The sequence below is a fragment of the Apodemus sylvaticus genome, chromosome 21, assembly GCF_947179515.1.
Source record: "Apodemus sylvaticus chromosome 21, mApoSyl1.1, whole genome shotgun sequence".
Classification (NCBI taxonomy): Eukaryota; Metazoa; Chordata; class Mammalia; order Rodentia; family Muridae; genus Apodemus; species Apodemus sylvaticus.
The window spans coordinates 19,983,621-20,011,449 of record NC_067492.1 but is presented as its reverse complement, the minus strand read 5'-3'; the positions used below and the strand labels follow the sequence as shown (position 1 = coordinate 20,011,449).

The following is a 27,829-nucleotide window of genomic DNA, read 5'->3' as shown; positions in this document are numbered from 1 at the left end:
CATGAAGGGGTGGGGAGAAGGAGAATCCCTAGTGGATGCAGCCATGTGCAAGAGACCCTGTCTCAAAGAAGGTAGGAGAGGTAGGGGTGAGAAGTCATTAGTATAAATGTCAAATACCAATGGTGAAAAATTGAGGTACATGGATACTTTAAGAAGTAATGGGCCATTATCACACGTGGTTAAAAAGAAGTTTAAAGATGCACGTGCGCATCCAAATTCTCAGGGAGTAAAGTTTGCGGTCAGCACCTTGGACAAGAGCTTCCTGAGGGCAGTAGGTGGGCCTGGATCATCTGCCTGTCATTCCTACCCTGCAGAGCATCCATTACTAACGTAGGTGCTCAGTGTAAGTGCGAGGCAACTTCTCACCCAGAGAGCAGTCCCCGAGCACCTTCCTAACGTGGGTGTCTTTATCTGACTGCAGGTATGTAAGCCAGGTGATCGTCAGTGACATGACCATGAAGAAGAAGTGGCATTTCCATTGCAATTGTTGGCTGGCCGTGGACTTGGGCAACTGTGAGCGTGACAGGGTGTTCACCCCAGCCTCCAGAGGCCAGCTTTCTTCCTTCAGGTATAATTGAGACAGCACTGGCAGGGCAAACTTCGGTAGCACACACACACACATTATACACAGAAAGCACACATACATTACAAAAAAAGAAATAGTTGTGAAAAGGATCAAGTCTAAGATCTGAGGAAGAGATCTCAGCTTCCTCCTCCTCGTTGTCTTCCCATCAATCTTTTGATTCACTGTGTTGAACGCTTCTTGGCATTTCCCTCTTCAGACCAGAATGAGTGACTGTAGGAGGCCAAGGATGAGAGCTTACATAAAATGCGTGGGGGGGGGAGGGGCAAGTGTCCCATAACCTTTCCTCGGGAGCCTTTCTCCCCTCTGTGGTAGGAACAAAGCTTCCATTCCATCTTAGGAGCCCCTCCCATTCTGTTGCTACCGAAGAAATCACCCCTCCAAAAAGTTTTCTGCTTTTGCCATCATTTTGAGGGTCAGAAGTTAAGGGAAGGCCATGCCTGCATAGCTGGCTTCCTTTGGGTTGGCTGGGTCAGTAACCACCCGCCACTCCGCGCTGGCACTGTGGTCAGCAGGTGGTGCCGGTTGTCAGACGCACTGCACCTGCACATGATCACCTCTGCGTGGCAGCCTCGGGGTAGCTGGGTGATTTACCTCGTGACCAGTTCTTCCCAGACTGGCATTTTAAGAGAACTAAGTAATTCCTTGCTCTCAATGAGCCACCTCTAAAGATTAGATTCCCAAGGAAGAGACAGAGTCTTCCATTTCATAGGAGAACATAAAAGGAATTTTGAAACCGTATTCAAGTTCTTACATGAACATGAAGTTATAGTTTGCCTTCCCAGCAAAGGCTATGTGGCTTGACTTTGCCTGTGTCCTTAGGTGTCCTCAGTCACATCAGGTATGTGCTAGCTGGTTGCATAGGGTCCCTCTGGGTCACTTTGGCCCGTGCTGAAACTTGTAAACAACGACACAACAAACTGGACAAGAACAGCTTAACAGGCTTTGAATAGTTGTGTTCCATAGCCTGGAAAAAGCGTCTCATGGTTCCCTGTCACTGCAAAGTCAGATGTTACTAGAACAGAGGAAGGAAGGAAGAAATGGCATGGGGTTAAGCGACCAGCGAGATTTGTCACTGTGCAGGGATGGTCTTCAAGCTGCCCCTTGAGCGTCTAGAAGTAGAATTTCCGAGTTGACAGATACTCATGTTGTGAAACAAAAGACAGCAGGGTGCCCAGGCTCTCCAGGGAGCTTCTCCTCACTTGCTCATGGTAAGCTTCAGTTCTCAGTTCTACTTTTTAATTGTAATTTCTAGTCTCCCAGTCTCCTATTCAGTAAGACTAAGATGCCACTTACATTTTTGGTTCTTGGAACCTAAATCTCCATTTGATTTAAAGTAGTTGATTAAAAGTCTTTGTCTAGAAGTCAAGTGTGGTGATGCACACCTGTAACCCCAGCGCTCAGAGGCTGGAGCACGGGGATCGTGAGTTCAAGACCAGGCTGTGCTGCCAGTCTTTGTTTAGTAAGTACAATATCCTGGCCGCCTCACAGGGAATCCATTTACTGTCTCTTCCCTAAAGTTATCAGCCGTGCTCTCTCCTGTCTTTACGCTTGTTTAAAAGCAGGCTTTTTATTGCTGACTGTTCTAGACCCTGGGCCTTTCTCTGCTCTGGCAAGCTTTGCTCTGTTTATAGATGCCTGTGCACTGAGTGACACTTCTGAACTGATTCTCTGAGGTCTGCATTCCTTGTTGCGTCTAGCAACTGAAGTAAATAAAATAAATAAACTTTCAAAGCTGGGCAGTGGTGAAGCACGCCTTTAATCCCAGCACTTGGGAGGCAGAGGCAGGAGGATTTCTAAGTTCGAGGCTAGCCTGGTCTACAGAGTGAGTTCCAGGACAGCCAGGGCTACACAGAGAAAACCTGTCTTTAAAAAAAAAAAAACCTTTAAAATCATTTTAATCTATTATAATACATATTATCTGAGAGCTTCATCAGAGGGCGTTAAGTGGAGGTTGAAAAACTGCTCTGCTCCCCCCTTCAGCTCCGTCAGTCCTTCCCTTAGCTCTTCCATTGGGGTCCCTGGGCTCAGTCCAAGGGTTAGGTGTGAGTATCTGCATCTATATTGGTCAGGTGCAGAAGAACAATATCAACTAAACGAACCACCCAGGGCTCCCAGGGACTAAACCACCAACCAAAGAGTACACATGGAGGGAGCCATGACTCCAGATACATATGTAGCAGAGAGTGGCCTTATCTGACATCAGTGGGAGGGGAGGGAGGCTTGATGCCCCAGCATAGGGGGATGCTAGAGGGATGAGGCGGGAGTGGGTGAGTGGGTGGAGGAGCACCCTCATAGGGTGCAAAGGGGAGGAGGGAGGGGGAATTGGGATGGGGGGACTGTAGAGGGGTAACCAAGAAGGGAGATATCATTTGAAACATAAACAAGTAAAATGATTCAGAAAAGAAAAGAAAAGAAAGAAAAGAAAAGGAAAGAAAAGAAAAGTTGTTCTGCATCTTGTTGCTGGAGAAACCACACCCTAGTCTAGGTTGCTTCAAAGTGAAAGTTCAGGACGGCTCAGTGGGTTAGCTCACATGACAAGAGTTCAGTCCCTGGAGCCCACATAGCATGGGGAGAGGACTGACCCCCCCTCACGAGCTAGCCTGTGACCTTCCCACACTTGATACAACATATGTGCCCCCACACACAGGCAAATCAGATAGGCGATTTCTGTCTTTTCTCATTTAATGTTTCATTTTAGATACCTGTTCTCCTCCACGATCGTAGAAAAGTTCACCCAGGATTATCTGTGGCTCTCAGTTGCAACTCGACATCCCTGGAACCAGTTTAGCAGAGTCCAGCGGCTCTCCTGCTGTATGACACTGCTCCTCTGTGACATGCTCATCAACGTCATGTTCTGGAAGACGGGTGGCACCACTGCCCGGAGGGGCAAACAACGTGCGTGTGAGCCCTGGTGTGTGCTGTCCATGTGGGTGACGCTCTGCCTGTGTCCATCCTTATTTCAAGGCTTAGAAACCGAGTCATGGTGTGCCTTCGTCTCCCCTCCGTTGTCCTAATCTTAGACGTCAGTACCTTCTCCGGGTGCTCTCGTTGATAAATGAACAGTGTTAGGAACCTACCAGGATCTTCACTGCCGCGGAACGATTTCTAACCCCAGATAAATCCCGCCATAAGTAGTCCTGACCCAGGCAAGTGAACATTAAAGCCACGACTTTCCTTCAGTAGGTCCACTTGCTGTGACCTTGTCGGAGCTGCTCACCAGCATCCAGACCTCCCTCATCCTCTTCCCCATCCATCTTATCTTTGGGCGGCTCTTCCAGTTGGTTCACCCACCAGAAGCTCTGCCCCCGCTTCCTCCCATCCAGGCTGCCCACCCCTCAACTCTTGTCCGTGAGTCCCCTTCTCTTACACAGGTGGTCAAGGTAAGCTTGGTATCTATTTTTTTATATGTAAAGCAACCCCCCCCCTTCTGTGCTGTGGGAAAGAGTCATAGGAGATTTCTTGGGACATCCTGGTCCCTTTGATGTCTTTCCCCTAATTCCTGTCCACTGAGATGCGATCAGTTATAGTCTTAGCTTTCTTCCAAGGTTATGAACTGTTCCAGAGACTGAGTGGAGTGGCGTGGACTACTCACACGCTGTTTAGTTTTTTATGTCTGAGCAAACTGTCCCGCTCATTCCATTGTCTCTCATAGATGTAGTTTTGAAGAGGTACAGTGGTAAGGATGAATCGTCTCTGAAAAAAAATTAAAATTGAAGGACTGAGTTTCTTTACACTAAGCACGTGCCCCTGAGTACAAGAAACAGGGTTGCTGTCTGTAACTGTGCCCAGTGCTGGGCTAACACAAGGCAGACTGAAGTCTCTCAACTCGCTTCCATACCCAGGAACTGAAGGAAACTGTGGGATTCCTGCTCAGGAGAGACACACATCTGCTCTCGGAGTGTGAACAGTCCTCGTGGAGTTCTTGTGACATTAACAACCTGGCGAAGCTTTTATCCAGCCTCGTTTACTCTCACTTAGCCGATCAAGGCTCTCACCAGCAGACAGAACCCCGCTGGGAAGACGGTAAAGTCCGGCGATTTCAGTCACTCCGCTAGCACGGCCTCCACTCCCACGTTTACCTCATATTCTTACTCGGCTTTTTGCCTTTCAGTCCAAGGCAACTCACGCTTAGCTGATTGCATTAACCTTTCAACCTTGAGCTGATAGCTTCGGTCCCTAGAGATCTACACAGCCTGGTGAGGAAGCCAGAGTAATAATTGTGAAAACGTAAAAGTAGTCAGGACCCCCACCCACACACACACACACACACACATCCCGTCCACTGAAGCCTGTCTTGTCATCATTTTCTTTCCTCGAGTGGAGAGGTGGCAGGATGTGTGGGTTTCGATTGCGGCTTGGGCCCCTGCTGGTCTAGGCTGTGTGCGCTGCAGCTCTGGTGGGAAAACTCAGTAAGGTTTTGAAAGTATCCAGGTCCAAGTTGAGAATGGTACAACAGTGATGTGCGATTGCACCTTGAGAAGGGAACAGTGCCTTGGGTACAGGAGCTTGTCCCCATGGGTGCTGGGAAATGTTAGCTTTCCTATCACCTAATAAACTGTTCTTCTCCATCACCGATCTCTACTTATTGAAATCTCCCATATGTGGACATGCCGACCTGAAATAAATCCACAGCAGTGTCTGAAAATCATTACCATTTCTGCCGCTACCTTCTCCGAGTTCTGCAGAGACTGAACGCTCACTTAGATGCTCTTGGTACTGTCCAGGATCACCAGCCTTATGACTTCTCAGAAGCAGTCAGCCAACTTCAAACCCTCCAGGGACTCCTGGAGACACAGACTCTTCCCAAGGAGCCAGGGCCATGCAGGTAAGCGCGTGGGCTCGTGTTGCAACCCATCCATTTTCCGACCCTCTCCCGGCGTCAGCAGGAGATAATTTCTTCAACTTGTATTCTCCAGGCATTCAACCAGTTTCTCCATCCTAAGCCCAGAAGAGGGGATGAAGCCCATGTCGTTTTGCCTGTTCAGATGGTTGAAGTACAGCTGCTGGCTCCTTCTCGGTGCCATCAGCCTGGCTTCAGCCTTTTTTATAACGCTCTATAGCTTGGAGTTGAACAAAGACCAAGCCACCAGCTGGGTTATTTCAATGATGCTGTCGGTACTACAAGACATCTTTATCAGCCAGCCGATAAAGGTATGTGACAAATGGAGCCAGTCAGCACAGCTGGAGGAGACTGGAGAGCCCAGGGCCTCCATAAGAGTGTTTTGGCTGTAGGCAGAATGGCGATTATTAGAGATGCATGGGAAGGAAGGGCAGAAGACAACCCAGCAGCAAATAGATTAGCATACATGTGGCAGAGAAAACTGAAGGGGGGGATTTAGAAAAAAAATCAAACACTGGCTGGTGAGATAGCTCGGCAGGTTAGAGCGCTCTCTCTCTGACCCCTCAAGTCTACTTAAGTTTCATCCAACAACCCACATGAAAATAGGAAGCAGGGAGCGATGGCTCAGCAAATAAGAGTCCTGACTGCTCTTCCAGAAGTCCTGAGTTCAAATCCCAGAACCACATGGTGGCGCACAACCATCTGTAACGGGAACCGATGCCCTCTTCTGGTGTGTCTGAAGACAGTGACAGTGTACTCATATAAATAAAAACAAATAAATCTTTCAAAAAAAGAAAAGAAAAAGAAAATAGGAAACAACTCTATGAAGCTGTCCTCTGATTTCCACAACAGGCACCCAACATCCAACACACACACACACACACACACACACACACACACATGTAATGGTAATATTACTACTCATAATAACTAAAAAAGTGACAAAAGCTTTTTGAAAAAATAAACAATGATGAGCCACTTTTTGAGGAACTTAAATGGAGCTAGAAAGATGGCTCGGAAGTTATGAGCAATTGTTGTTTTTGCAAAGGTTCCACGTTCAGTTCCCAGCTCCCCCTGGGTGAGTCACAGACACCCTTAATTCCAGTTCTGAGGGATGTGATACCTTCTTTCTGATCTCTACGGGTACCAGGCATGCAAGTGTTATAGGCAAAACACTCATACATATAAAATAAACAAATAAGTATTTTAAAAAATTAAGGAATGGGGGCTGGAGAGATGGCTCAACAATTAAGAACACTGACTGCTCTTCCGAAGTTCCTGAGTTCAAATCCCAGCAACCACATGGTGGCTCACAACCATCCGTAATGAGATCTGATGCCCGCTTCTGCTGTGTCTGAAGACAGCTACAGCGTACTTAGATGTAATAATAAATAAATCTTTGGGCCAGAGTGAGCAGAGAGTGAGAAAGGTTAACTGGAGCAAGCAGGGCCGACCTGAGTGAGCGGGGTTGACCGGAGCAAGAAGAGGTCCTAAATTCAAATCCTAGCAACCACATGAAGGCTCACAGCCATCTGTACAGTGTACTCATACACATAATTATTTATTTACTAATAAATAAATCTTTTTTTAAAAGTTAAGGAATGTAAAGATTTTTAAATGTTTAGTTAAGGAAAAGTCAAAACACACCAAAGTATAGAAAAATAGTATAATGAATTCTCAAATTCTGTTACCCAGCATCAGAAATCACTAATGATGACTAATATTTCTTCATCTGGTTTGAAAAAAAGAAATTCAAAGTCCACATGAACTTTGCCTGGTTATCTATAAAATGTGTCTGTATGTCTCTAATAATTAAACTTTTCAAGTATAAAATCGTTACGACACCTAAATAAGTTAACAGTTTCTTAACATGGTAATTCCATGCAAGGGCCTGGTCAGGTCAGTCAGCTGCGAAGGGACTGAGTTTGATCCCTGGACCTTACGTGGTAGAAGGAGAGAAGTCACCCCAATTGCCACATAGTTGCTGTGGCCACAAGCTAACAGAGATGTGTAAGTAAATGGCGTGTGCTGTTAGTCCCCACCCCCACCTGCACGTATGATGTCATCTTCTGGTCCCCACAGCACCTGCTCATGGAGTTCCCCTGACTCTTGTCTCCAGGTGATCTTCCTGACTTGTCTGTTCTCCCTGATGGCGAACCGCATGCCATGGCTTAACAAAGACAAGGAACAACACGCCCGGAGAATTGTAGCACTTTGGGGTAATTCAAATAGTTCTAGCTACTGTTTAATTTAACAGAGATAAAAGCAAGAGTTCATGCCGCCTCTGCGATCCGAGAGACGTACCCGGTCGGAGGCTTTGTCACTTGGGCCACTTCTCTTTTTCTCTGCCCAGGAGCCCAGTGTCCCAAACTCATCTGTTCCTCTGAAAGTCAGTGCATCCTCCCCGTGTGTTGGTGCTTGGCTCTGTCTATCCTCCTTCCTGAGCCCTGGATGGTACTTGTCCCGCCTGTCATCTCTGGGACTGAGCTGTCTGCCTGCCCCACAAGCCCACACTTTGTATTTATTCTCATCTCAGTCAGGCGGCGTTGCCCCAACGATCCTCGCACGTTAGCGTGATCCTAAGTGCCCTTATCCCCTACATCCAGTCACCAAGCCTGAGGGGGCCCAGCCTTGAAAAAAAAATACAGACTCAAAATTATTCACACACATGGAGGGATATCGCAAACAACAGTGAGCTACAAGGTGCAGGGTGCGAAAATGTTAGCACAGTGCTGTGCACGTGTTGGCTTGGAGACATAGGTGTGTCCCCTATAACTCTATGTGTAAGATCTGAAGAGATGAATGGGAATAATCTCTAAAGCTCAGGAAAGGGTTACCTCTCTGAGGGAACGAAGGGGGTGCCAACACAGTGGAGGATGTGACAGCCATGAAGCTACCAATCACCCCTTTCAACTGAGCACTGGACATGCCAAGGACTAAGCACTCCAATCTTGGTGAGGTCTTAAAACTCAACAGTCTCACTCAGAAGTGTCTCTCTTGTCCTTATTCAATTTCTTGCACATTTGAACTATTCTCTTTCTTTATGTGAACTGACTTCTTTTTCAAAGTTCTGGAGTTCTATGACCTGCCCTTACAGACAGATGTAGCATGGGGTGTGGTTGAGGGGGAGAGTGTTTGCTGGCGTATGAAAGGCCTTAAGCTGGGACTCGCAAACCTGCAACCCTGCAAAAAAAAGGGGGGGAAAAAGAAAAAAGAAAAAAGAAAGAAGAAAGAAAAGAAAAGCCAAATTCCAATTTCTCTGCAAAGGCATCTCCAACCTTCCTTGGGGAACTTTTGTTTATTCTCCAGTGATTGCGTAGCATTCACACATGCATGCATATGATTTATGTCATTTACCTCTTTTCTCTCCTTCCCTACCCTACCTATCGCCTTCCCTACATCCTTCTGCTCAGTATAGTCTTTAGATCAAACAATTGGCACCTCCTGGATTCTTCAGGAACATTCAGTGTTGGACCATCTGCACTGAATAGAAGCCCAGATGATTTCTACTTGTGTTGAACTTGAGAACAATATCCCCAAAGGAATTCCACTGAGTAGAGTCCCTGATCTCTAGTCTAAGATGCATACAGCAAATTGGTTTATGTCTATTGAATAGAATTCTTTTAAATGAAAAAGCTAGGGACATATTGCGTGGTAGAGCACGTTTCTGGTGTGCCTGAGACACCGCCTGGATTCCCAGCACTGAAAGAATCCTTACCAGTGAGTTGTGCTGGTGCATGTCTGTCATCTCAGCATCTGGAAAGCTGAGGTGGAGATCATAAACTTGAGTCCAGCCTGGGCTATATTTCTGACAACATTGATTGTGCTGGCTGGTTTTGTGTGATAGTTTGACACAAACTAGAGTCATCAGAGAAAAGAATCCTCAGTTGAGGAAGTGCCTGCATGAGATCCAGCTGTAAGCATTTTCTCAATTAGTGATCAATGTGGGAAGGGCCCAGTGCATTGTGGGTGGTGCCATCCCAGGTTGTTGGTCCTGGATTGTATAATAAAGCAGACTGAACAAGTCATGTGAAGCAGGCCAGGAAGCAACACCTCTCCAAGGTCTCTGCATCAGTTCCCGCCTCCAGGTTCCTGTCCTGTGTGAGTTCTTGTCCTGATTTCCTTTGGTGATGAATAGTGATGTGGTAATATAAGCAGAATTAACCCTTTCGTCCCCAACTGGCTCTTTGGAAATGTTTCATTGCAGCAATAAAAACCCGTCCTGATTGCCTCCAATGAGGGACCATGATCTGGAAGTGTAAGCCAAATAAACCTTCTCCTCCCCACCTTGCTTTTTAGTCCTGGTGCTCTCATCACAGCAAGAGAGACCCTAAGGGAGACAGAGACATTGTGAGGAAAAGGAGGGCGGGGAGGCAGAGTGAGAGAGTGCTCTGCGGCCGAGCCGCACGCCTATGCTTACATTTAGCTTTTCTGGAAACTGACTTATATTGTCTTTTATGAGTCTTGTTTCCAGTGGGTTGGAATTTTTCATTGGTGATGTTGTGTTGTTTTCCATGACAGAGATTCTTTGTGTATCTCTGGCTGCCCTGAAACACTCTCTACAGACCAGGCTGGCCTCAAACTCACAGAAGTCTGATTGCCTCTGCCTCCCAAGTGCTGGGAGGAAAGGGAGGCACCGCCACTGCATGGATTGGAATTTTAAGAAGAAAAATCAAATCCAGGCCTTCTTCCATAGACAGAGAGCGGCCGCTTAGAGAGCATCTTATCCGCTCCGGCATTCACCAGGAAATGCCTGGAGGAGGTGCTCAACCGTTAGCAAGCATGTCATGAATTCTAACATTTATTTGGCCTGCATTTCAATATCTGGCAGCCAAGTGTCCTTCATCGGCGCCTGGCTTGAGAGATGAGAACAATCCTGTCTACACTGCCCCAGCAATGAACAACCTAGCCACGTGCACAAAGAAGGCCTGGAAGAAGCAGCTCTTCAAGCTGACTGGTGGCACACTGGGTACGACGGGGAGGGGGGCGTGGCAGCAGGCACCTCCGCAGCACACTGTCTGGAGTGGGAGGGGTGGGAAAGAATAAGACAGAAAACAGGGAAAGGGAAGGGCAGAAAAGTGTCTTTTAAAATGAAATTTGGAATCCCAGCAATTTAGATGATTTTGTGCATGGCGCGCGCACACATATATTGGGTTGAACTATTTGAAATGGCCCATTTCGACTATTTTTTTTTTGGTTGGTTGAGTTTTTGGCTTTTTCAAGACAGTTTTCACTATGTAGCTCAGGCTGTCCTGGAACTCACACTGTAGACCAGGCTAGCCTGCTTCTGCCTCCTGAATGCTGGGACTTAAAGTGTGCACCATCACATCCCAACTTTATTTTTACTGCTATTGACCTGCAAAAGTGAGTAAGTATAAGAAAAATGAAAGGGCACTCTGGGAGGCAGAGGCAGGCGGATTTCTGAGTTCGAGGCCAACCTGGTCTACAGAGTGAGTTCCAGGACAGCCAGGGCTACACAGAGAAACCCTGTCTCGGGGGGAAAAAAAGGAACAATGAAAGGGGTTTAGAGTTCTATGATAATTACTTGAATATGATTTTTTTTCTCTGTTGTAAACTAGTACAAATTCTCTTCCTGGCCCTGCTGATGATGACCGTCTACTCTGCAAAGGACTCTAGTCGGTTTTTCCTCCACCAAGCTGTCCGGAAGAGGTTTTCTCACCGTTTCTCAGAAATCAAAGCTGTAGAAGACTTCTACAGCTGGGCCAACCACACCCTCCTTCCTAACCTGTACGGGGATTACAGAGGTAAGGACAGTTCTTGGGCGAGTTAGTCCTCCTGAGATCTTAAAACAGGATCTTGCCTAGTATCTAGTTAGTCCTCCAGAGATCCCTTCTACAGCCCATGGAAAACAACAGGTCAACCAGCTTCTTGATAAAGCCACACCTCTGTGGACAATGCAAAGTCCCCAGACTCCATCCAAGAAGGTTCAGTTGGGGACTCGTGGTGACGTATGGAGTCTGATTCCTCTGGTCCAGGTCACAGGATGAGCAGTGTGTCACATCCAAGAGTAGCTGCTAGGACCCTGGGACTCAGCCATACACCATGCAGAGAATCAGGCTCTAAAAGAAAACAGTCTTTATGTGACTGCGTATCCAACTTTTCTGTGTGCTGGCCCAGTTTAGTCCCACAAGCATACAGTGAAAATCTGCAGTCCTCAGGGCCTTTCCTAGGAGCTGATTTTTTAAAATGCTCTCAACAAACCTCACTGAAAGGCATTGCCACACTTTGCCCTGCAGCAGGCACGAGTGGTTAGCCTGCTCCCCCCTCAGACACAGGCTCACTGTTTTCTCCCGTCGCCCAGCTTTGCCATGACATATCTCTGTGTTCTGCTGAGAAGCTGAGTTCTGGGAATCCTCACTTCCTTTTACCTCGGGGTTGGTGGTTTCATGGTGAGATTCAGGGCAACATCCATGTTCCTGAAGAGACTGAAGCGTCTGTTCATCTTAGCAAGCACTTCAGCTTCCCCTGAGTGCACTCGGTGTGTGAACACTCTCACAGAAGGCAACTCCTACTCATTGCATGGTGACATTTTGTTTTTAAAGTACAATTTTGGATAACAGTTCTGAGACTCGGAAAACATTCTATTTGTAATACATAACTCTGCACTGAATAAAATATTGACATAATGATTAGAACCTGGGACAGCAAGAGTTGAGGCCATGGGAGGGCCAGTCTCCTCTTGGGCTGCTTGGCTGTAGCATAGCACCACAGCATAGAGCAGAGAGCGCCCGCTCAGATTCACACCCACTTCCCAGCGTGTAATCCTGGGTAGAGTTCTCAGCCTTGGCCGCCTGGTTTCCCCTGTTCAGGGAGAAGCATCCTTGGCCCCGCTCCGTCCTGCAGATCTGAATGCTCAGAACAGTGTGTGACACGGGGCACTGACGAAGTGCTGTCAACAGTGGGGAAATGGGGCTTTGCTATTGAGCTTTTGAACTGGCAGCAGCTACCCAGATGGACAAACTGACAACTGCAACAGACCTCAAGACGATATTAAGAAAGAAGCACACCACGATGGTGTTTATAATCCTGGCACTCAGGAGGTAGAGGCAGGATCTTGAATTCGAGGCCAGCCTGGGATACTAGGCAAGACCTTGTTTTAAGAAAGATAAGGCATGGGGTCAAAAGCAGTTAAAATTGACACTAACAAGCTGGGCATGGTGGTGCATGCCTTTAATCCCAAAACAGAAGGCACAGGTAGGTGGACCTCTGAGTTCAAGGACAGACTGGTCTGCAGAGTGGATTCCAGAACAGCCAGAGTTAGTCCTGTCTGTTACAGACAGACAGACAGACAGGCAGGCAGAGAAACCCTGCCTCAAAAAAAACAGTGTATGTGTGTGTGTGTGTGTATGTGCACATGTACACACCAACATAAATTACATACTCTAAAAATCATTGTTTTCAAAATTGCTACAGCCCAACTCATCATTCGACTCCTGCCCACGCCATTGGATTGGCCTTTGGAGAGGAGCCATAAGTAAGCCTGGGAAGACATTCGTGGACCAGGTCCTTGGGCAGCCCAGAGTTGCCGCCATGTAAAACCCCGCTGACCTTCCTCAATTTCACATGAGTGACAGTAAATGATAGCAAGCTACACGCAGTGTCACGAATTTGGCTTTCCCCTAGTTTACCTGGGAGAGTCCCCATATACGAGGCTGCCCCTGCTCCGTTTTATCTATTTACTATACAGAGGTCTGTTATACAGATGTAGTATAACTTCTATAATCAGCTAAGACTATTAGTACCGCACACATGGCCAAGTGTATTTGAGAAATTCCCTGGAAAGTATTTGCTAGGTCGGAGTATATACACATTGTTTAACTTACTTTCTATTTCATGATTTCATGTGTGTATTTTACCTGCATGAACGCATGTATACTGTGTGTGTGTGTATGTAGTGTGTGTGTGTGTGTGTGTGTGTGTGTGTGTGTGCAGTAGTCTGTGGGTGTCAGAAGAGGGTGATGGAGCCCCTGGAACTGGAGTTACAGGTAGCTGTGAGCTGTGGGTGCTGGGAATTGAACCCAAGTCCTTTGCAAAAGCAGCAACTACTCTTTATCACCGAACCATTTTTCTAGCCCCCATATACAGATTTTTTACATTTATTTTTATGTATGTATATATATATATATATACATATATATATGTGTGTGTAGGTATGTGTGTATATATATATATATATATATATATATATATATATGTATGTATGTCACATGTGTGTAGTAAGTTCACTTAACAGTTGGGCTATCTCTCCAGCTTGTACATTTTAATTATAAAAAGATAATGCCAGGGCTAGAGAGATGGCTAAGCAGTTGAGGGCACTGACTCTTCTTACAGAGGACCTGGGTTCAAATCCTAGCACCCACCCAGCTCACAGCTGTCTGTAATTCCAGGATCTGACACCTTCACACAGACATACAGTCAGGCAAAACACCAATGCACATAAAATGGAAATAATTTTTAAAAAGATATTTCCAGGCCTGGAAAGTTGGCTCCTCAGTTAAGAGCACTCGTTGCTCTTGCAGAGGACTCGCGTTCAATTACCAGCACCAATGTGGTGGCTCACAACTGTCTATAACTCCAGTATCTGTGACCCTCTTCTCAACTTGGGCTCCAGACATGCATGTAATACACATACATACACGCAGGCAAAACACTCAAACATGTAAAATATAGTCTAAAATAAGTATGACCAAGTGGATGTGGCAGTTCATAATGAAATCTAGCAGCTGGGAAGGGGAAGCCAGCTGGGCCACACAGACTGTCTCAAAGAAAGCAGAAAAGAAACAAGGGCTTGGGTTGTCAACCTGTGGCCAGCCACCTGCACTGGATAAAATAAAAATATTTCCAGATTGTTGTTACTGTGTCAGTAATCCTAGTGGCAAAGGACCAGAGTTGTCCACACCCCCAACTACACAGTAGAAGTGTGCCCAACCTGTACAAGGGGCTCTGGAACAGCAGAAGGCTTTGCAGCCACACTTGGGAGACAAATGTAAGAACCAAACCAAGCAGCATTTTCCACTTTCATACAAGCAAACCTCCTCCCATTCTTCATCTTCTCTGTGTTTTTAAGTTATAAAGCTGTAAGTCCCCTGTTTAAAATCCCCTAGTGGAGACATTTAGAATAAAATGTCAAATCTGCCCCCCAAAGCAGACCTGCTCCATGCTGCCCTTAGCTGCGTCAGTCCCCTCATCTCTTCCCCGTCTGACCCTCATCTGCTATATTAGTCACGCAAGCTCCAGTGACATTAAATACATCAATCATGCCATCACCTTGGGGTCTTGGAACCTACTGTCCCTGCCTGGCAACCACATTACACTTCTGACTCTTAGGGTCCCTCAATGCCATTCCATCAGAGATATTTTCCTTAATCACCTACAAAGCACTACTTCCTACCACCCAAGCATTGCTTATCACTGCTCCTTGTTCCTCACGTGTGTGCTCTCCAACAGGACTGCCCCTGTATCTGTCCCTAACGCCTAAGCATGGCTTGGCTCCTGTCAGCACAGAAGGTGTGTTGAATGAATGAAATGAATGAATGAATGGGTAAATGAATGGTTTTTTAATCTTTTGTTAGGTTCTTTGGTGTTGCTCTTTAAATGATATATTTTATTTCTGCACCTATTGTAAGTGGTGTGGTAGATGTACACTATTTTCTGCCTAGTAACCCTAAGTTAGCATTTTTTTAAGTTAATAGTTTTTCACTGGTCCTCTTAATTTATCTAGATAATATATATCATTTACAAATTATCACACAGTTCCATTTGGTTTTACACCTCATTTGCCTGCTTGCCTTAGTTCATGTCTCTAAATGTTTTCAAAATTGCTGATAAAGTGTACCTGAGCTGCCTCATTCAGTTAGCAACAAAACAATTGTTTTATTGTTTGTTTTACTTTCTCACTAGGATTTATTACTGATGGGAACTCCTTTCTTCTGGGCAATGTCTTGCTCCGCCAGATTCGCATTCCTAATGACATACTCTTCCCAGTATCTCTCCATGAACAGATGAAGTCATATGCCCAACATCAGGAGGACAGAGAGAACTATGGGGCTGGCTGGGTCCCCCCTGATACAAACATCACCAAAGCAGACAGTATTTGGCATTATCAGAGCCAGGAGTTGCTGGGAGGCTATCCCATCCAAGGGGAGTTAGCCACTTACTCAGGAGGAGGCTATGCAGTAAGGCTTGGAAGAAACCACAGTGCTGCAACCAGGTGAGTGTGCCCTGTGCAAGAGGCCCGTGACAGGACTGCCAGGAACTTGGGCCCAGCTGAGAAGTTCAACAGCTGTGATGCTTCTATCCCGGTGCTGGTACACGCTTCTACTTTACACTTCTAAGGAAATAAATCCTTTTTTTTTTTTAATTCCTTGGTTCCTGTGGATGGTTTGCTTGCATTTGTGTCTGTTTACATGTGTGAAGTGCCCTCAGAGGTCAGAAGAGGGTGTCAGACCCCCTGAAACAGGAGTTTTAAGATGCCACGAGGGTGCTAAGAATCAAACCCAGGAACTCTGGAAGAGCAGCCAGTATTCTTAACCACTGAGCCATCTCTCCAGCCCCTGGAACTGCATTTTTTTTTTTTTTTTAGATTTATTCATTATTATATGTAAGTACACTGTAGGTGTCTTTAGACACACCAGAAGAGGGCATCAGATCTCATTACAGATGTTTGTGAGCCACCATGTGGTTGCTGGGATTTGAACTCGGGAACTTTGGAAGAGCATTCGGTGCTCTTAACCACTGAGCCATCTCTCCAGTCCCTGGAACTGCATCTTTAAGTTTAAAATTTTCTTGGTCAACTTCAAGTTTCAGATATGTTTTGTTTTGTCAAAAACAGAAGACTTTTTTTAATCTGGAAAGAGAATTTTAGTTTCAGTTATAGGGGTAGTTGATCTTAAATGAATCTTAGACACACTGTAATCTTCAAATATAAATGGAAACATTACCCCTTGTAAACCATGATATGAACATCAACCCAAAGTTCAAATGCCCAAAGTAAGTTGTTAGGCATTTGCAGAGTTGTTTAATACATGAATCCTGATCGTCTTTGTTATTATGGATGACAAGGTCTAAACTGTCTTCTGAGCAGGCAAGACGGCTCCTCAGGTAAAAATCCTTGCCACCATGCCAGAGGCCCTGAGATCACAATGATAACCTGGGATTCTAGGACCCGCATGATACGTAATCCTCCACATACTCCTTTAAGTTGTCCTCTGACCTCCACATACTCACTGTGGTGCGCACGCACATGCGCGCGCACACACACACTCAATAAATACAATAAAAATGTAAAACAAAGATATTTTCAAAGTTATAGCATCAAGGAACTACTCAAAAAAAATGTCAATCAAAAAATGACCTTTACCTTTCATCTCTTGGTACCAGATAGGATACTCTAGTAGTGTGGAGTATTGAATGTTTCAAATAGTAGTGGACAGGGTTTATAAAGTTAGTCCTGACTTACAGAGTAAATGGCAAATGCAGTTTCCTCAGTCTCTGCCCTTGGTGTAAACGCTACTGTGAACATCTCGTTTCTTAGTTAACTGTGCTACCACCATCTGACCTTGCGAGTGACTAGTTGTGAGGTCTTTTATAGGATCACTAGGTCAAGGGATGAGGCTCCCCATGTAACAGTGCCAGGGTGCTGTTCTCCACTATAGTATTACACGGCTTTGTTTCCCTGGGTCTCCAGGGTGCTGCAGCATCTGGAGCAGAAGCGCTGGCTGGACCACTGCACTAAAGCCCTCTTTGTGGAATTCACGGTCTTCAATGCTAATGTGAACCTGCTCTGTGTGGTGACCGTCATCTTGGAGTCCAGTGGTGTGGGTACGTAGGCCTTCTCTCCTTGCTCTGCCACTGGCTATCTCGGGACAAGGCACCTTTACTGATTATATACCATTCATTCAAAGAAATTTAATTCATCACTCAGAAGTATGATTTTTTAATTTTTCTATGTGTATTGGTGTTTTGCACACGTGTGTGTGTGTGTGCGTGTGTGTGTGTGTGTGTGTGTGTGTGTGTGTGTGCGCGCGCGCATGCATGCATGCATGCATGCTAGATTCTGGAACTGGAGTTACAAACCACTGTAATCTGCCATGTGGGGCTAGGAATTGAACCAGCCTCAGGAAGTATGATTTTTTTTTTAAAGTCAAATAGCTCAACAGCCTTTTTACCTCCCACTCCCCAGATGCTACTTTTAGTTTCAACTGATATTAAATTTTTATTACATTTAAAAAAATTTTTTTGACACAGGATCTCTCTGCCTCCTGGCTCTCAAGAACTCGCTACATAGACCAGGCTGGTCTTGACTCGGAGATCACCTGCCACTGCCTCCTGAGTGCCGAGATGAAACTCGTGGATCACCACATCAGACTTTGAAATGTTTTGAATTGTTTATTCATTCATGGATTTTTTAGTGTTACTTTTTTTCTAGAAGGGCACTTAGCTGTGCTCACATGGCCCTAGCATGTGCGCGCGTGCACCTTTCACATGACCCTAGCATGTGCACACCGTCTCCCATTGCTTTGTCTTCATGACTGAACGTTTGCCGTTCACATGGCATTGCCAGGGTACTCGATGACAACTGTCACCTTTGTCATAGGGGCATCTCACAGATGGCTAGACGCTAACTGTTCCTTTTCAGGAAGTCTGCCTTGATCCAACTCCTTTCCTCCTCTTCTCTGCCCTAGAATTGACTGACAGGTATTTTCCCATTAACCACTTCGTTTTGCTATTAATTGAGGAGCATCTCCCTCCCAGACCAGCAGAGCAAGCAGCTTTTACCCTGCTCTCTAAATCAGTGGTTCTCAGCCTTCCTGATGCTGCGACCCTTTAGTACAGTTCTCATGTTGTGGTGACCCCAACCATAAAATTATTCCATCGCTGCTTCATAGCTGTAACTTGCCTACTGTCACGAATCATAATTTAAATATCTGATATGTGACACCCAAAGGGTCTCGACCCGCTGCTCTAAATGCCCCTGAGGGCTTCCTGGGGTTTTTAGGGTCTTAGTTAAATACCAAAGACACAAGTAGAGGAGGGCTTACATCTTGAGAGTTAGCTGTACAAAGTAAGAACATTTTGTTCCTAAATGTTCTATTTCCGGGGTACATCTCTGTTCCAGTATTTCAGGATTAGAATTCACAAGGCTTTTCATAAAATTATGAAAAGCTTATAAGACCATAAATCTAGGGTACATTCTCACAATCCTTTTAGGTTGCATCTGAAACCATGTAGCCCATCCCCATATAAGCTTCCGGCATTCACTGGATATTGGTCCTTTTGTTTTGACGTCTGCATCCGTTCTAAGTTGAAAAGAGGAACACCTGTTACACCTGAGGACTCCTCTGCCCACTTGAGTGAGATGGACATTTCTCCAGTAACTTACCCATGATTCATTTCATGTTCTGGATAGTTCCACAGGGAATACTAAGTAGAACGGGGAGACTGAAATGTTTGAAGTTGAGGACACAGGGGCAGCAGGGTTGTTTTATTCTATGAAAAGGACAACTGCTTAGATTCTTAACTGCAGGTGTTTTCCTCCTCAGGGATTTTCTTCGCCTCCATGCAACAGGACAGTTTAACTTCCCTTCAGTCATCAGAGCGGGGCTTTGCCTGGATTATCTCACAGGTCACCTACTACCTTCTGGTCTGTTACTACGCCTTCATCCAGGTGAGCTGAACATGGCAGATGTGCGCCCAGCCAGCAGACAAACCCTCTCTGGAGGGCTCCATCATGACACGGCACTACACACATAGTTGGCATTTTGGTCCTTTACTCAAGGCCTGGATTTGGAGGCTGACTAATTTCTACTGAGGAGAAGCGCTTACTCAATTCTGGCATGTTCAGAGAACTGAGTTGGCTCTTAATACACAATATTTCACGTAGTCCCCTTTTTTTATGTGTATGAATGTTTTGCCTGCATGTATGTCTGTGTACCACATGCCCATAGAATTCAGGTTTCAATTCCCCTGGAACTAGTTACAAATGGTTGCCAATTGCCATGTGGCTCTAGGGACTTGAACTCAAGCTCTCTGCAAGAACAAGCAGTGCCCTTAACCACTGAGCCATCTCTCTAGCCCTTCCATATGGTTTCTCCTTTTCTTTTAAAATATTTTTCTAGCCGGGCGGTGGTGGCACACACCTGTAATCCCAGCACTCTGGGAGGCAGAGGCAGGCAGATTTCTGAATTCGAGGCCAGCCTGGTCTACAGAGTAAGTTCCAGGATAGCCAGGGCTATACAGAGAAACCCTGTCTCGAAAAAAACCAAATCCAAAAAAACTAAACTATTTTCCTAGACTTTGTACTATTTATTTCATTTCTCAGCTTTTTATGAGCACACTGTAGCTGTTTCCAGACACACCAGAAGAGGGCGTCAGATTCCTTTACAGGTGGTTAAAAATTCAGCCCTTTTATACAGTTTCTTTCTTTTTTTTGTTTGTCTTTTCGAGACAGGGCCTTTTATACAGTTTCTTAACCCTTATATATAGTAATGTCAAAAAAGTATGCTAGGACTGGAAAGATAGCTCAGGGGTTAAGGGCACTGACTGCTCTTCCAGAGGTCCTGAGTTTAATTCCCAGCAATCACATAGTGGCTCACAAACACTATTTGATACCCTGTTCTGGTGAATGTCTGAAGTCAGCTACAGTGTACTCCTCATATAAATAAAATAAATCTTTAAAAAAAAAGAAAGTATGCTAGTCAAAACACACTGGGGGAAAAACAAGAATTATTGTAAACAGTATTTTATTGTCAAGCTTGATAAACAATGAATATTTTATTTTTTTTTAAAGATTTATTTTATATAAATACACTGTAATTGTTTTCAGACACACCAGAAGAGGGCATCAGATCCCATTACAGATGGTGGTGAGCCACCATGTGGTTGCTGGGATTTGAACTCAGGACCTCTGCAAGAGCAGTCAGTGCTCTTAACCACTGAGCCATCTCTCCAGCCCAAACAACAAATATTTTAAAGCTTATAAATTAAGTGTACACGATAGTTTTATAATCTCCAAGAATGATAAAATGTTTACTAGCAACTAACTTTCCTTTTAGCAGTATGAGAGACTGCAGAACAGTCCCATGTCCACAGTCCATGTGCTTGGCCTGGCCAAGTCCCAACAGGGCAGACTGTTTTTCTTAGGGTCATCCAGACAACAGTGGTGACTATGCTGTCTTTGTCAGGGCTGCCGGCTAAAGCGGCAGAGATTGGCGTTCTTCACTAGGAAAAGAAACCTTCTGGACACAAGCATAGTCCTCATTAGCCTCAGCATCTTGGGGCTCAACATGCAGAGCATCTCTCTACTTCACAGAAACATGCAGCAGTACCGCGGTGACCGGGACAGGTGAGGGACCTGAGCTGGAGGCATACCCACCTCATGCCGAGGGCTTCCTGACCCCCCCCCCCCCGTCCTTCCTTCTCTTCCCCTTCCCCACCAGATTTGCTGCATTTGTAACATGCAAGTAAAACTAGAACTTGGACTTGTGACCATGGCAGAGATCAACTGACTAAGGCATTCGCATGAGCCCTGCCAAAAGGCTCTGTGGTGCTCACATATCCATTTAAGTTTCAGAGCAAGGACTTGGAATTTGGGGGCTATACTGTATGCATAAAGCCTGAGACAAGTCAGATTATCCTCCTTTAAAAGGATACAAACCCAATACAAGACGCACTTACCAATATCAAGCTTTCATGCTGTTTTTTTTTTTCTATTACCCATATCAGGCTGCTGAATATTTTAGATCAGGTATTTCCAAAGCTAAGGGCTCGAGATGTAAAACCTTTCAAAGCACAGCCCTAAGTAGCTCTCTGTTGAACTGCCTACACTGGGATCGTGGGTCTGTGTAGCCGACAGCAATGGCAGCTGAGCTCCAGGCCGCTGTGTGGTGCTGCCTAGCTCAGTGGTTCTCATCATTCCCAATGCTGCGACCCTTTAATATAGCTCATGCTGTGCTGACGTCCCCAACCCATACAATTATTCTTGTTGCTACTTCACTACTGTATTAATATTGTTACGAATCATAATATAAATATTTTTGGAGATGGAGGGTTGCCAAAGGTGCCGAGACCCACAGGTTGAGAGCCAATGGCCTAGACCTTTACCAACAGATCAGCGCTCATCGATACAGGAGTCTCCAAGTAAGCTGGTTGCTGTGAAATGAAATGTACTTCACACAACAAAATGGAACTGTGGGACAAATTTCTCACCTCTTTTAACACTCACTATGATTACAACTGCTCACTGTGTCCCTACTGTCAGAGAACACGGGATGCTAGAAGACAATCCATGACAATGACATATCTCCTTCGGGTAACTCCCATTTTGAGAGATTTCGGCTCTAACAACCATGGAGGAGGGTCCCCGTTTCTAGGATATGAGGGAAAGACATCAGCTAGGAGCTGCTTTGAGAGGCTGTTGGGCTGTTTGTGTTTCCATAGCGTTTCTGACCACGTTAGAGCCAGGAAGCAGTTTCACCACAGCGGGTGTCTGACATAGCAGCTCGGCTGCTACCCTGTGGAGAAAGCCCTAGTGAGGCCGCTGGCGAGCGAGGGCCCCTTGTGCTAAATAACAGTCATTCAGCTTTCCTTGGCTACAGGTTCATCAGTTTCTACGAGGCACTGAGAGTGAACTCTGCGGTCACTCACCTCATGGGCTTCCTGCTTCTGTTTGCAACTGTGCGGGTGTGGGACCTACTGCGACATCATGCCCAGTTACAGGTCATCAACAAGACACTGAGCAAGGCCTGGGATGAGGTGCTGGGCTTTCTACTGATCATCGTGATCCTGCTGAACAGCTGTGCCATGACTGTGAGCCCCAAAGCCCAGCATCTTCCCCAAGCAGAGTCCTGTTGTCTGTTCCCTCAGAAAAACCATCAGATTAACACTGTTTTTTTTTTTTTTTTTTTTTTTTTTTCAGAAAAGGTCAGATAAGAAAGCTGGGTTTAGTCACGTTCCATATTTCATGTCTTAAACCTAGATGTGTTATCACGTCTCTAAGACACAGACAAAAAGAGATCAAGGGTAGCACAGTGATCAGATTTTGTAGTCATGGTAACGTGAATAGCCACAAGGAGTTTCCGTTGCTTCTGTTGCCCGTAGCAAGCACTCAGGGCAGGGCAGAAATGAGATTGGTTACCACTGACTGGCCTTTCTCCCGTTCAGTTCAACCTGCTGTTTGGATGGAGCATCTCTGACTACCAGAGTTTCTTCAGATCTATAGTAACTGTTGTTGGCCTCTTAATGGGAGTATCTAAGCACAAGGAGGTAAGTTTGCAGGTGGGTGGAAGCAGCCTCGTTACCTTTCAGATTGATGTTTACCTGTGTGGTGCGGTGGGGTGGGGTAACTTAACATGCAGCCTCCTGCTGCACAGGAGAGCTACATCCCTTACCCTTGTCTCAAAGTAACGCCTGTGCATGGCCCTGCACTGCTCAACTATTGCTTCCTAAACACCTGTGCGCCTCCTCTTCCCCCATATCCTCACTCTGTGGCCAAAGGACACCTGGCCCGAACCCGCGCCAGCCACCGATGCTCTCCATGGTGCTCTGACACTGTGGAAGGGATGCAAGCAAAGGCGTGTCAGGAAGAATTGCATTAGTTCTGTTTACAGTCAACAACCCTCTAAGGAGGTTTACTCCTCCCTCACCCACACAGAGCCCTGTCTGCCCATGTTACATAAAGCGCAAAGAACTTCACATACAAAAAAATAGGTTTGAATTAGATAGACTGGTCGGAACATTAATATTATTTTTAAAAGTCATACAGTACTGTGGGTATAACTTTATGCAAAATTAAATCAAGTGAGGGAAAAACTTCAACTCTGCATTTTGTGAATATTTGGATCCTAACATTGAAAGGGTTGTGCGACCGGGAAATTGATGGAACTGGTAACACTTGTCCAATGAGTCACTTTGATGGCCCATTATCTTAGGGTTTCTACTGCTGTCATCAAACACCATAAACAAAAAGCAAGTAGGAAGGAACGGGTTTATTTGCTTACACATGGAGGCAGGAGCTGATGCAGAGGCCATGGTGAAATGCTGCTTACCAGCTTATTCTCACAGCTTTGCTCAGTCTGCTTGCTTGTAGAACCCAGGACCACCTGCCCAGGGTGGTACCAGCCGCAAACCGGGCCCTCCCACATCACCACTCACTATGAGAACACTGCAGTGCAGGCTTGCCTCCAGCCTAGTATCATGGGGGCATTTTCTCAGTTGAGGTTCCCTCCTCTCAGATAACTACAATGCCTGTCAAAAGGTACCATAAAGCTAGCTAACACACCCATGACTTAAAGGTTACTGATTACATAGGTTAACCACTGGTTTTCTTCCCAAGAAAGGATGCAACAACCATTTGCTATACTGCTATGGTTGTAGCTTTCACAAGGTGGTAAGTCACTGGCTAATAGGCAAGTAGCAACAAGGAATGGGCCAAAATCCAAAGGTGGATGTGTGTGTGAGACCATTTGTTAAAAAGAATACCTCACAAGGCTAAGTATAGAAACAATCCTAGTGAAGATCAGAATTTACAAAGTTCTATATAGACAAGTGAAATAACTACCAGTACTTAAGACCTTACAAGAAAAGTCATGGTGGAAAAACATTCAATTTCCCCATTTCCAAAGCCTTGCTCAAAACCTACCACAGGTACCCCAGCCAAAGTCAGTCTTCCTTAACTTTTACTGACTCTTGTGTCCAGAGCTTCCCAAATGGCAGCCAGGTTTCATGATCCCTTCTGGAATGCATTTATTCTTTCTACATGCTTGTTACCCCAAGCTTTTATGTTTAGACAGATATTTTCAGTTTCCGAAAGTTAGCAGGGATTTGAATCACAATCCTATTACTTACCTGGTTTTCTTGTAAAAGCTGAGAAATCAAATTCTGATATCCTTATTCATGTTATGTCCACTTAAAAGTATTTTCCTTAGGATCTTTCTCACCCTAGTTTTATCAGATTCAAACACGTGCTTAGAAATAAATCCCAGACTTAGCAGTCTGTGACCTTACTGTCTTCCCAGGTCATTGCTCTCTACCCGATCCTGGGCTCCTTTCTGGTTCTCAGCAGCATCCTCGTGATGGGACTTGTGATCATTAATCTTTTTGTTTCTGCCATTCTCATTGTCTTTGGAAAGGAAAGGAAGGCCTGTGAGGTAAGTCACTGAACTGGAAAGTGTAATGATGTTTCCTAACACTGCGACCCTTTAATATAGTTCCTCATGGTATAGTGACCCCAAACCATAAAATTATTTTCATTGCTACTTCGTAACTGTAATTTTGCTACTCCTATGAATCTCAGGTGACCCCAGTGAAGGGGTTGTTTGACACCCCCCAATAGGGGTCTCAACCCCCAGGATGAGAACTGCTGCTTTAAGAAAACAGGCATGAGAGGATGGCCTTGTGGGGCATCAGAAGGCTCAATGCCCCAGTGTAGGGTAATGGTAGGGCAGAGGGGGTGGGGTGGGACTGGGGTAGGTGGGGAAGCACCCTTCTAGAAGCAGGGGAGGGGGGATGGAATGAGGGGTTACCGAAGGGGAAACTGGGAAAGGGGACATTTGAAATGTAAATAATGATAATATTGAAATAGTTGAAATGTAAATAGTGATAATATTCAATAAAAAGGAAAAAAAGAAAACAGGCATGGTGACACACACCTGTAATCCTAGCATATGGAAGTGGAGATAGGACTTAAGAATTCAAGGCCAACCTGGGTTACAAAGTAAGGCCCCAGGACATTACAAACTGACATACTACACAAGGATCAGCACAGTTTTAGTAGTCTCAACTACTTTTCTACCCCCAAAAAAGTTGTCAAGACATGATACTCTGTAACCATAAGTAAATGGCTGGTCTTCAACCATTCCCAACATGTGACAGTAAGCCCTTAAAGACTTAGTATCTTTACTAATTACTATGTGTTTGTGGGGTTGCTTGGAGGGGTATCGTTGGTACTGTCAGCTACAATTTCAGTTCACTTTGTTTCTTTTTGTCTCCAACTGCTCAGAAAGAAGCTACACTGACAGATCTGTTATTACAAAAGCTATCAAGTCTGTTAGGAATCAGCCAGCACCAAAATCCTTCATCTGTGAAACACGCTGACAACACTGGGTATTGATCTTAGCATTTTATGTATATATAAATATATAAATATATATATAATTTAAAAATATTTATTATGACACTAATGAAAGCAAATATCCACTTTAGGAGAGACCAGGCCCCAGACTTTGGGCCGTATTTGTGTTAATTCTATCACTTAATCTTTTGAAGTCTTCTGGAGTAGCTGATCTTAGCATCTTAAGATGCGCTCTCTTGCTTTCGTTACTGCCTAGCATAGCTCCACTTCTCGGTATTATCACACTTTGTATGTGTGTTAGTGGAGAACCAAAGCCCACTTGTCTCCATATTCTTGCTGATGGGTATCAGCGCTAAGGATAATGGTACCGTAGGAACCCAGCACCAACCAGCAGGTAACAGTGCTCACCACTCACAACCCAAAGGGGGAACACACCTGCTGTTTACTAAAAAAGCAGCAGCCAAGCAAATTCATAAATGCCATCTGAACTCAAAGGATGGAAGTGAGTCAGTCCCCAACGGCCCCTGGCCCTAGAGTGAGAGGGAAGTGAGGGCTGGATCTGCCTTGTACACTAACATGGGTCACCTGGGTAACTAATTTCCACTAAAATCCAAATTCATTCATTTGGCCAACACTAGAGAAGCAGGACATTGGATCTTTATTAGCAGCTAGAGCTATGAGATACAAATAAATCAAAAACATTGACGGCCCCTGGCCCTAGAGTGAGAGGGAAGTGAGGGCTGGATCTGCCTTGTACACTAACATGGGTCACCTGGGTAACTAATTTCCACTAAAATCCAAATTCATTCATTTGGCCAACACTAGAGAAGCAGGACATTGGATCTTTATTAGCAGCTAGAGCTATGAGATACAAATAAATCAAAAACATTGACATTGAAGTTTCTGGAGACAGGTATGTACAGAAATATTACAGGTAAGCAAAAATCTCATCTTCCAATCCCAAAGCTAACCTCTTGGGGAAGGACAGCCTGGGGGTGAGGGGCAAAGCAGCACATAAGTTACCATAATAAAGTCTCACCCACCCAGGAAAGCAGTGAACTACAGCTACATGGCACCAAAACTTAGGATACCAGTTTGTAAGGATTCCCTAATCGTAAAAGTTTTCAAATGAAAACACGTGCCCCTCTCTCCTGTAGGCTTCCAGATCTCTACCCAAGAGTCTTGAGTACTTCTATTAAGGCAACTGGAAGCCTACACTAACTCAGATAACAACCTGCACTTCCTTCTAACATGCTATGGGGAAAGCAAATTTCCACAGTGCTGCTCTTTCCTAAAAAGGAAACAGCACTCAAATAAAGGAAAAGGCCACAGAGGGCTCCCTGAGAATCCAGTAAAACTAAGAGAAGTTTCCAAACAGACTTTGCAACTGGATCCAGGTGGAACAGTGCCCTGCAGCAAGGAGTAGTGTACATGCCAATGAGAAGGCCCAGCCTCCAGGAACCGTGACGGTGGCTTCCTGAGCCATCTTCTAACTCATTTGAGAAAACACATGGTAGCCTTGATTCTCTCTACAATCACCCCCATGCAGAGGGAAGTATTTACAAGTCAAGGTTGAAACTCGTCGTAGGGTACTCTTCTATGGTCCAGCCATCTTTGGCAACTCTACCCACAATACTTCTCACTCCCTGGGAACAGAATGGCCCGGAAAGAACCAAGGATCCATGTGACAGGAAGACAGACAGGCAAACAGCCAATAGGAGCCAAGTGCTCCCGCCAGAGTCTCTAGCTGTTAAGTCTCTCAGGATCACTGGAGAAGTGGAAAGCAACACAACTGGTAGAGCAGCAGGAGAGCCCCAAGGAAGAGTGCTCAGTGATGGTTAACAGAGGAAACGGAATTTCATGGAGATTCATTGTTACAAGGAGAACTGTTCAGAATGTGGGCATTGCCTGGTTTAAGAGACCTATGTTTTCTTTTTCAGTTCCTCAAATCTCCGGGAAAGATCATCAAAGTCTATGTCTTCTGACGCTGAGGTACTGGCTCCAGCAGATGCAGTTGGGAGTGTGTCTGGCACCGATGGCAACTCTGGCAGTACAAAGGTGTTGTAATTATCCACGGGTCTGGAAGGGGGCTTTGCAGGAGCTTCTGGCTTGGGACCTAATTAAATCAGGTCAAACAGTACAATGTTACATGTGGCAGAGGATGACTCAGCCAGCCTTTGACAAAACTAGTACCAAACCCACACAATCCTATTTGGCAGAGAACTAAATAACTCTGCAGGGGATGCTGGGATGGGGCTCAGTTAAGAGTGTTTGCCTAGCACACAGAAAGCTTAGTTCGATCCCCAGCACTGCA

The 27,829-nt window shown here is 45.3% G+C and overlaps 1 protein-coding gene across 1 annotated transcript in view; it reads left to right on the top strand.

Annotated features, from left to right (window-relative positions):
- The window catches only part of Pkd1l3 (polycystin 1 like 3, transient receptor potential channel interacting), a 52,112-nt gene extending 24,486 nt beyond the window's left edge, over positions 1-27,626 (top strand). The window contains exons 16-33 of the mRNA XM_052166357.1: positions 422-568; positions 3,285-3,481; positions 3,767-3,966; positions 4,429-4,609; positions 5,219-5,411; positions 5,503-5,737; positions 7,546-7,645; positions 10,258-10,395; positions 11,006-11,191; positions 15,348-15,657; positions 17,134-17,267; positions 18,989-19,113; positions 20,630-20,790; positions 22,043-22,253; positions 22,608-22,709; positions 24,461-24,592; positions 25,444-25,547; positions 27,456-27,626. Of these exons, the coding sequence (XP_052022317.1) occupies positions 422-568; positions 3,285-3,481; positions 3,767-3,966; positions 4,429-4,609; positions 5,219-5,411; positions 5,503-5,737; positions 7,546-7,645; positions 10,258-10,395; positions 11,006-11,191; positions 15,348-15,657; positions 17,134-17,267; positions 18,989-19,113; positions 20,630-20,790; positions 22,043-22,253; positions 22,608-22,709; positions 24,461-24,592; positions 25,444-25,547; positions 27,456-27,582 (2,983 nt within the window). The 3' untranslated portion in view covers positions 27,583-27,626. The remainder of the gene's footprint in view (positions 1-421; positions 569-3,284; positions 3,482-3,766; positions 3,967-4,428; positions 4,610-5,218; positions 5,412-5,502; positions 5,738-7,545; positions 7,646-10,257; positions 10,396-11,005; positions 11,192-15,347; positions 15,658-17,133; positions 17,268-18,988; positions 19,114-20,629; positions 20,791-22,042; positions 22,254-22,607; positions 22,710-24,460; positions 24,593-25,443; positions 25,548-27,455) is intronic.
- Positions 27,627-27,829: the final 203 nt, after the last annotated feature.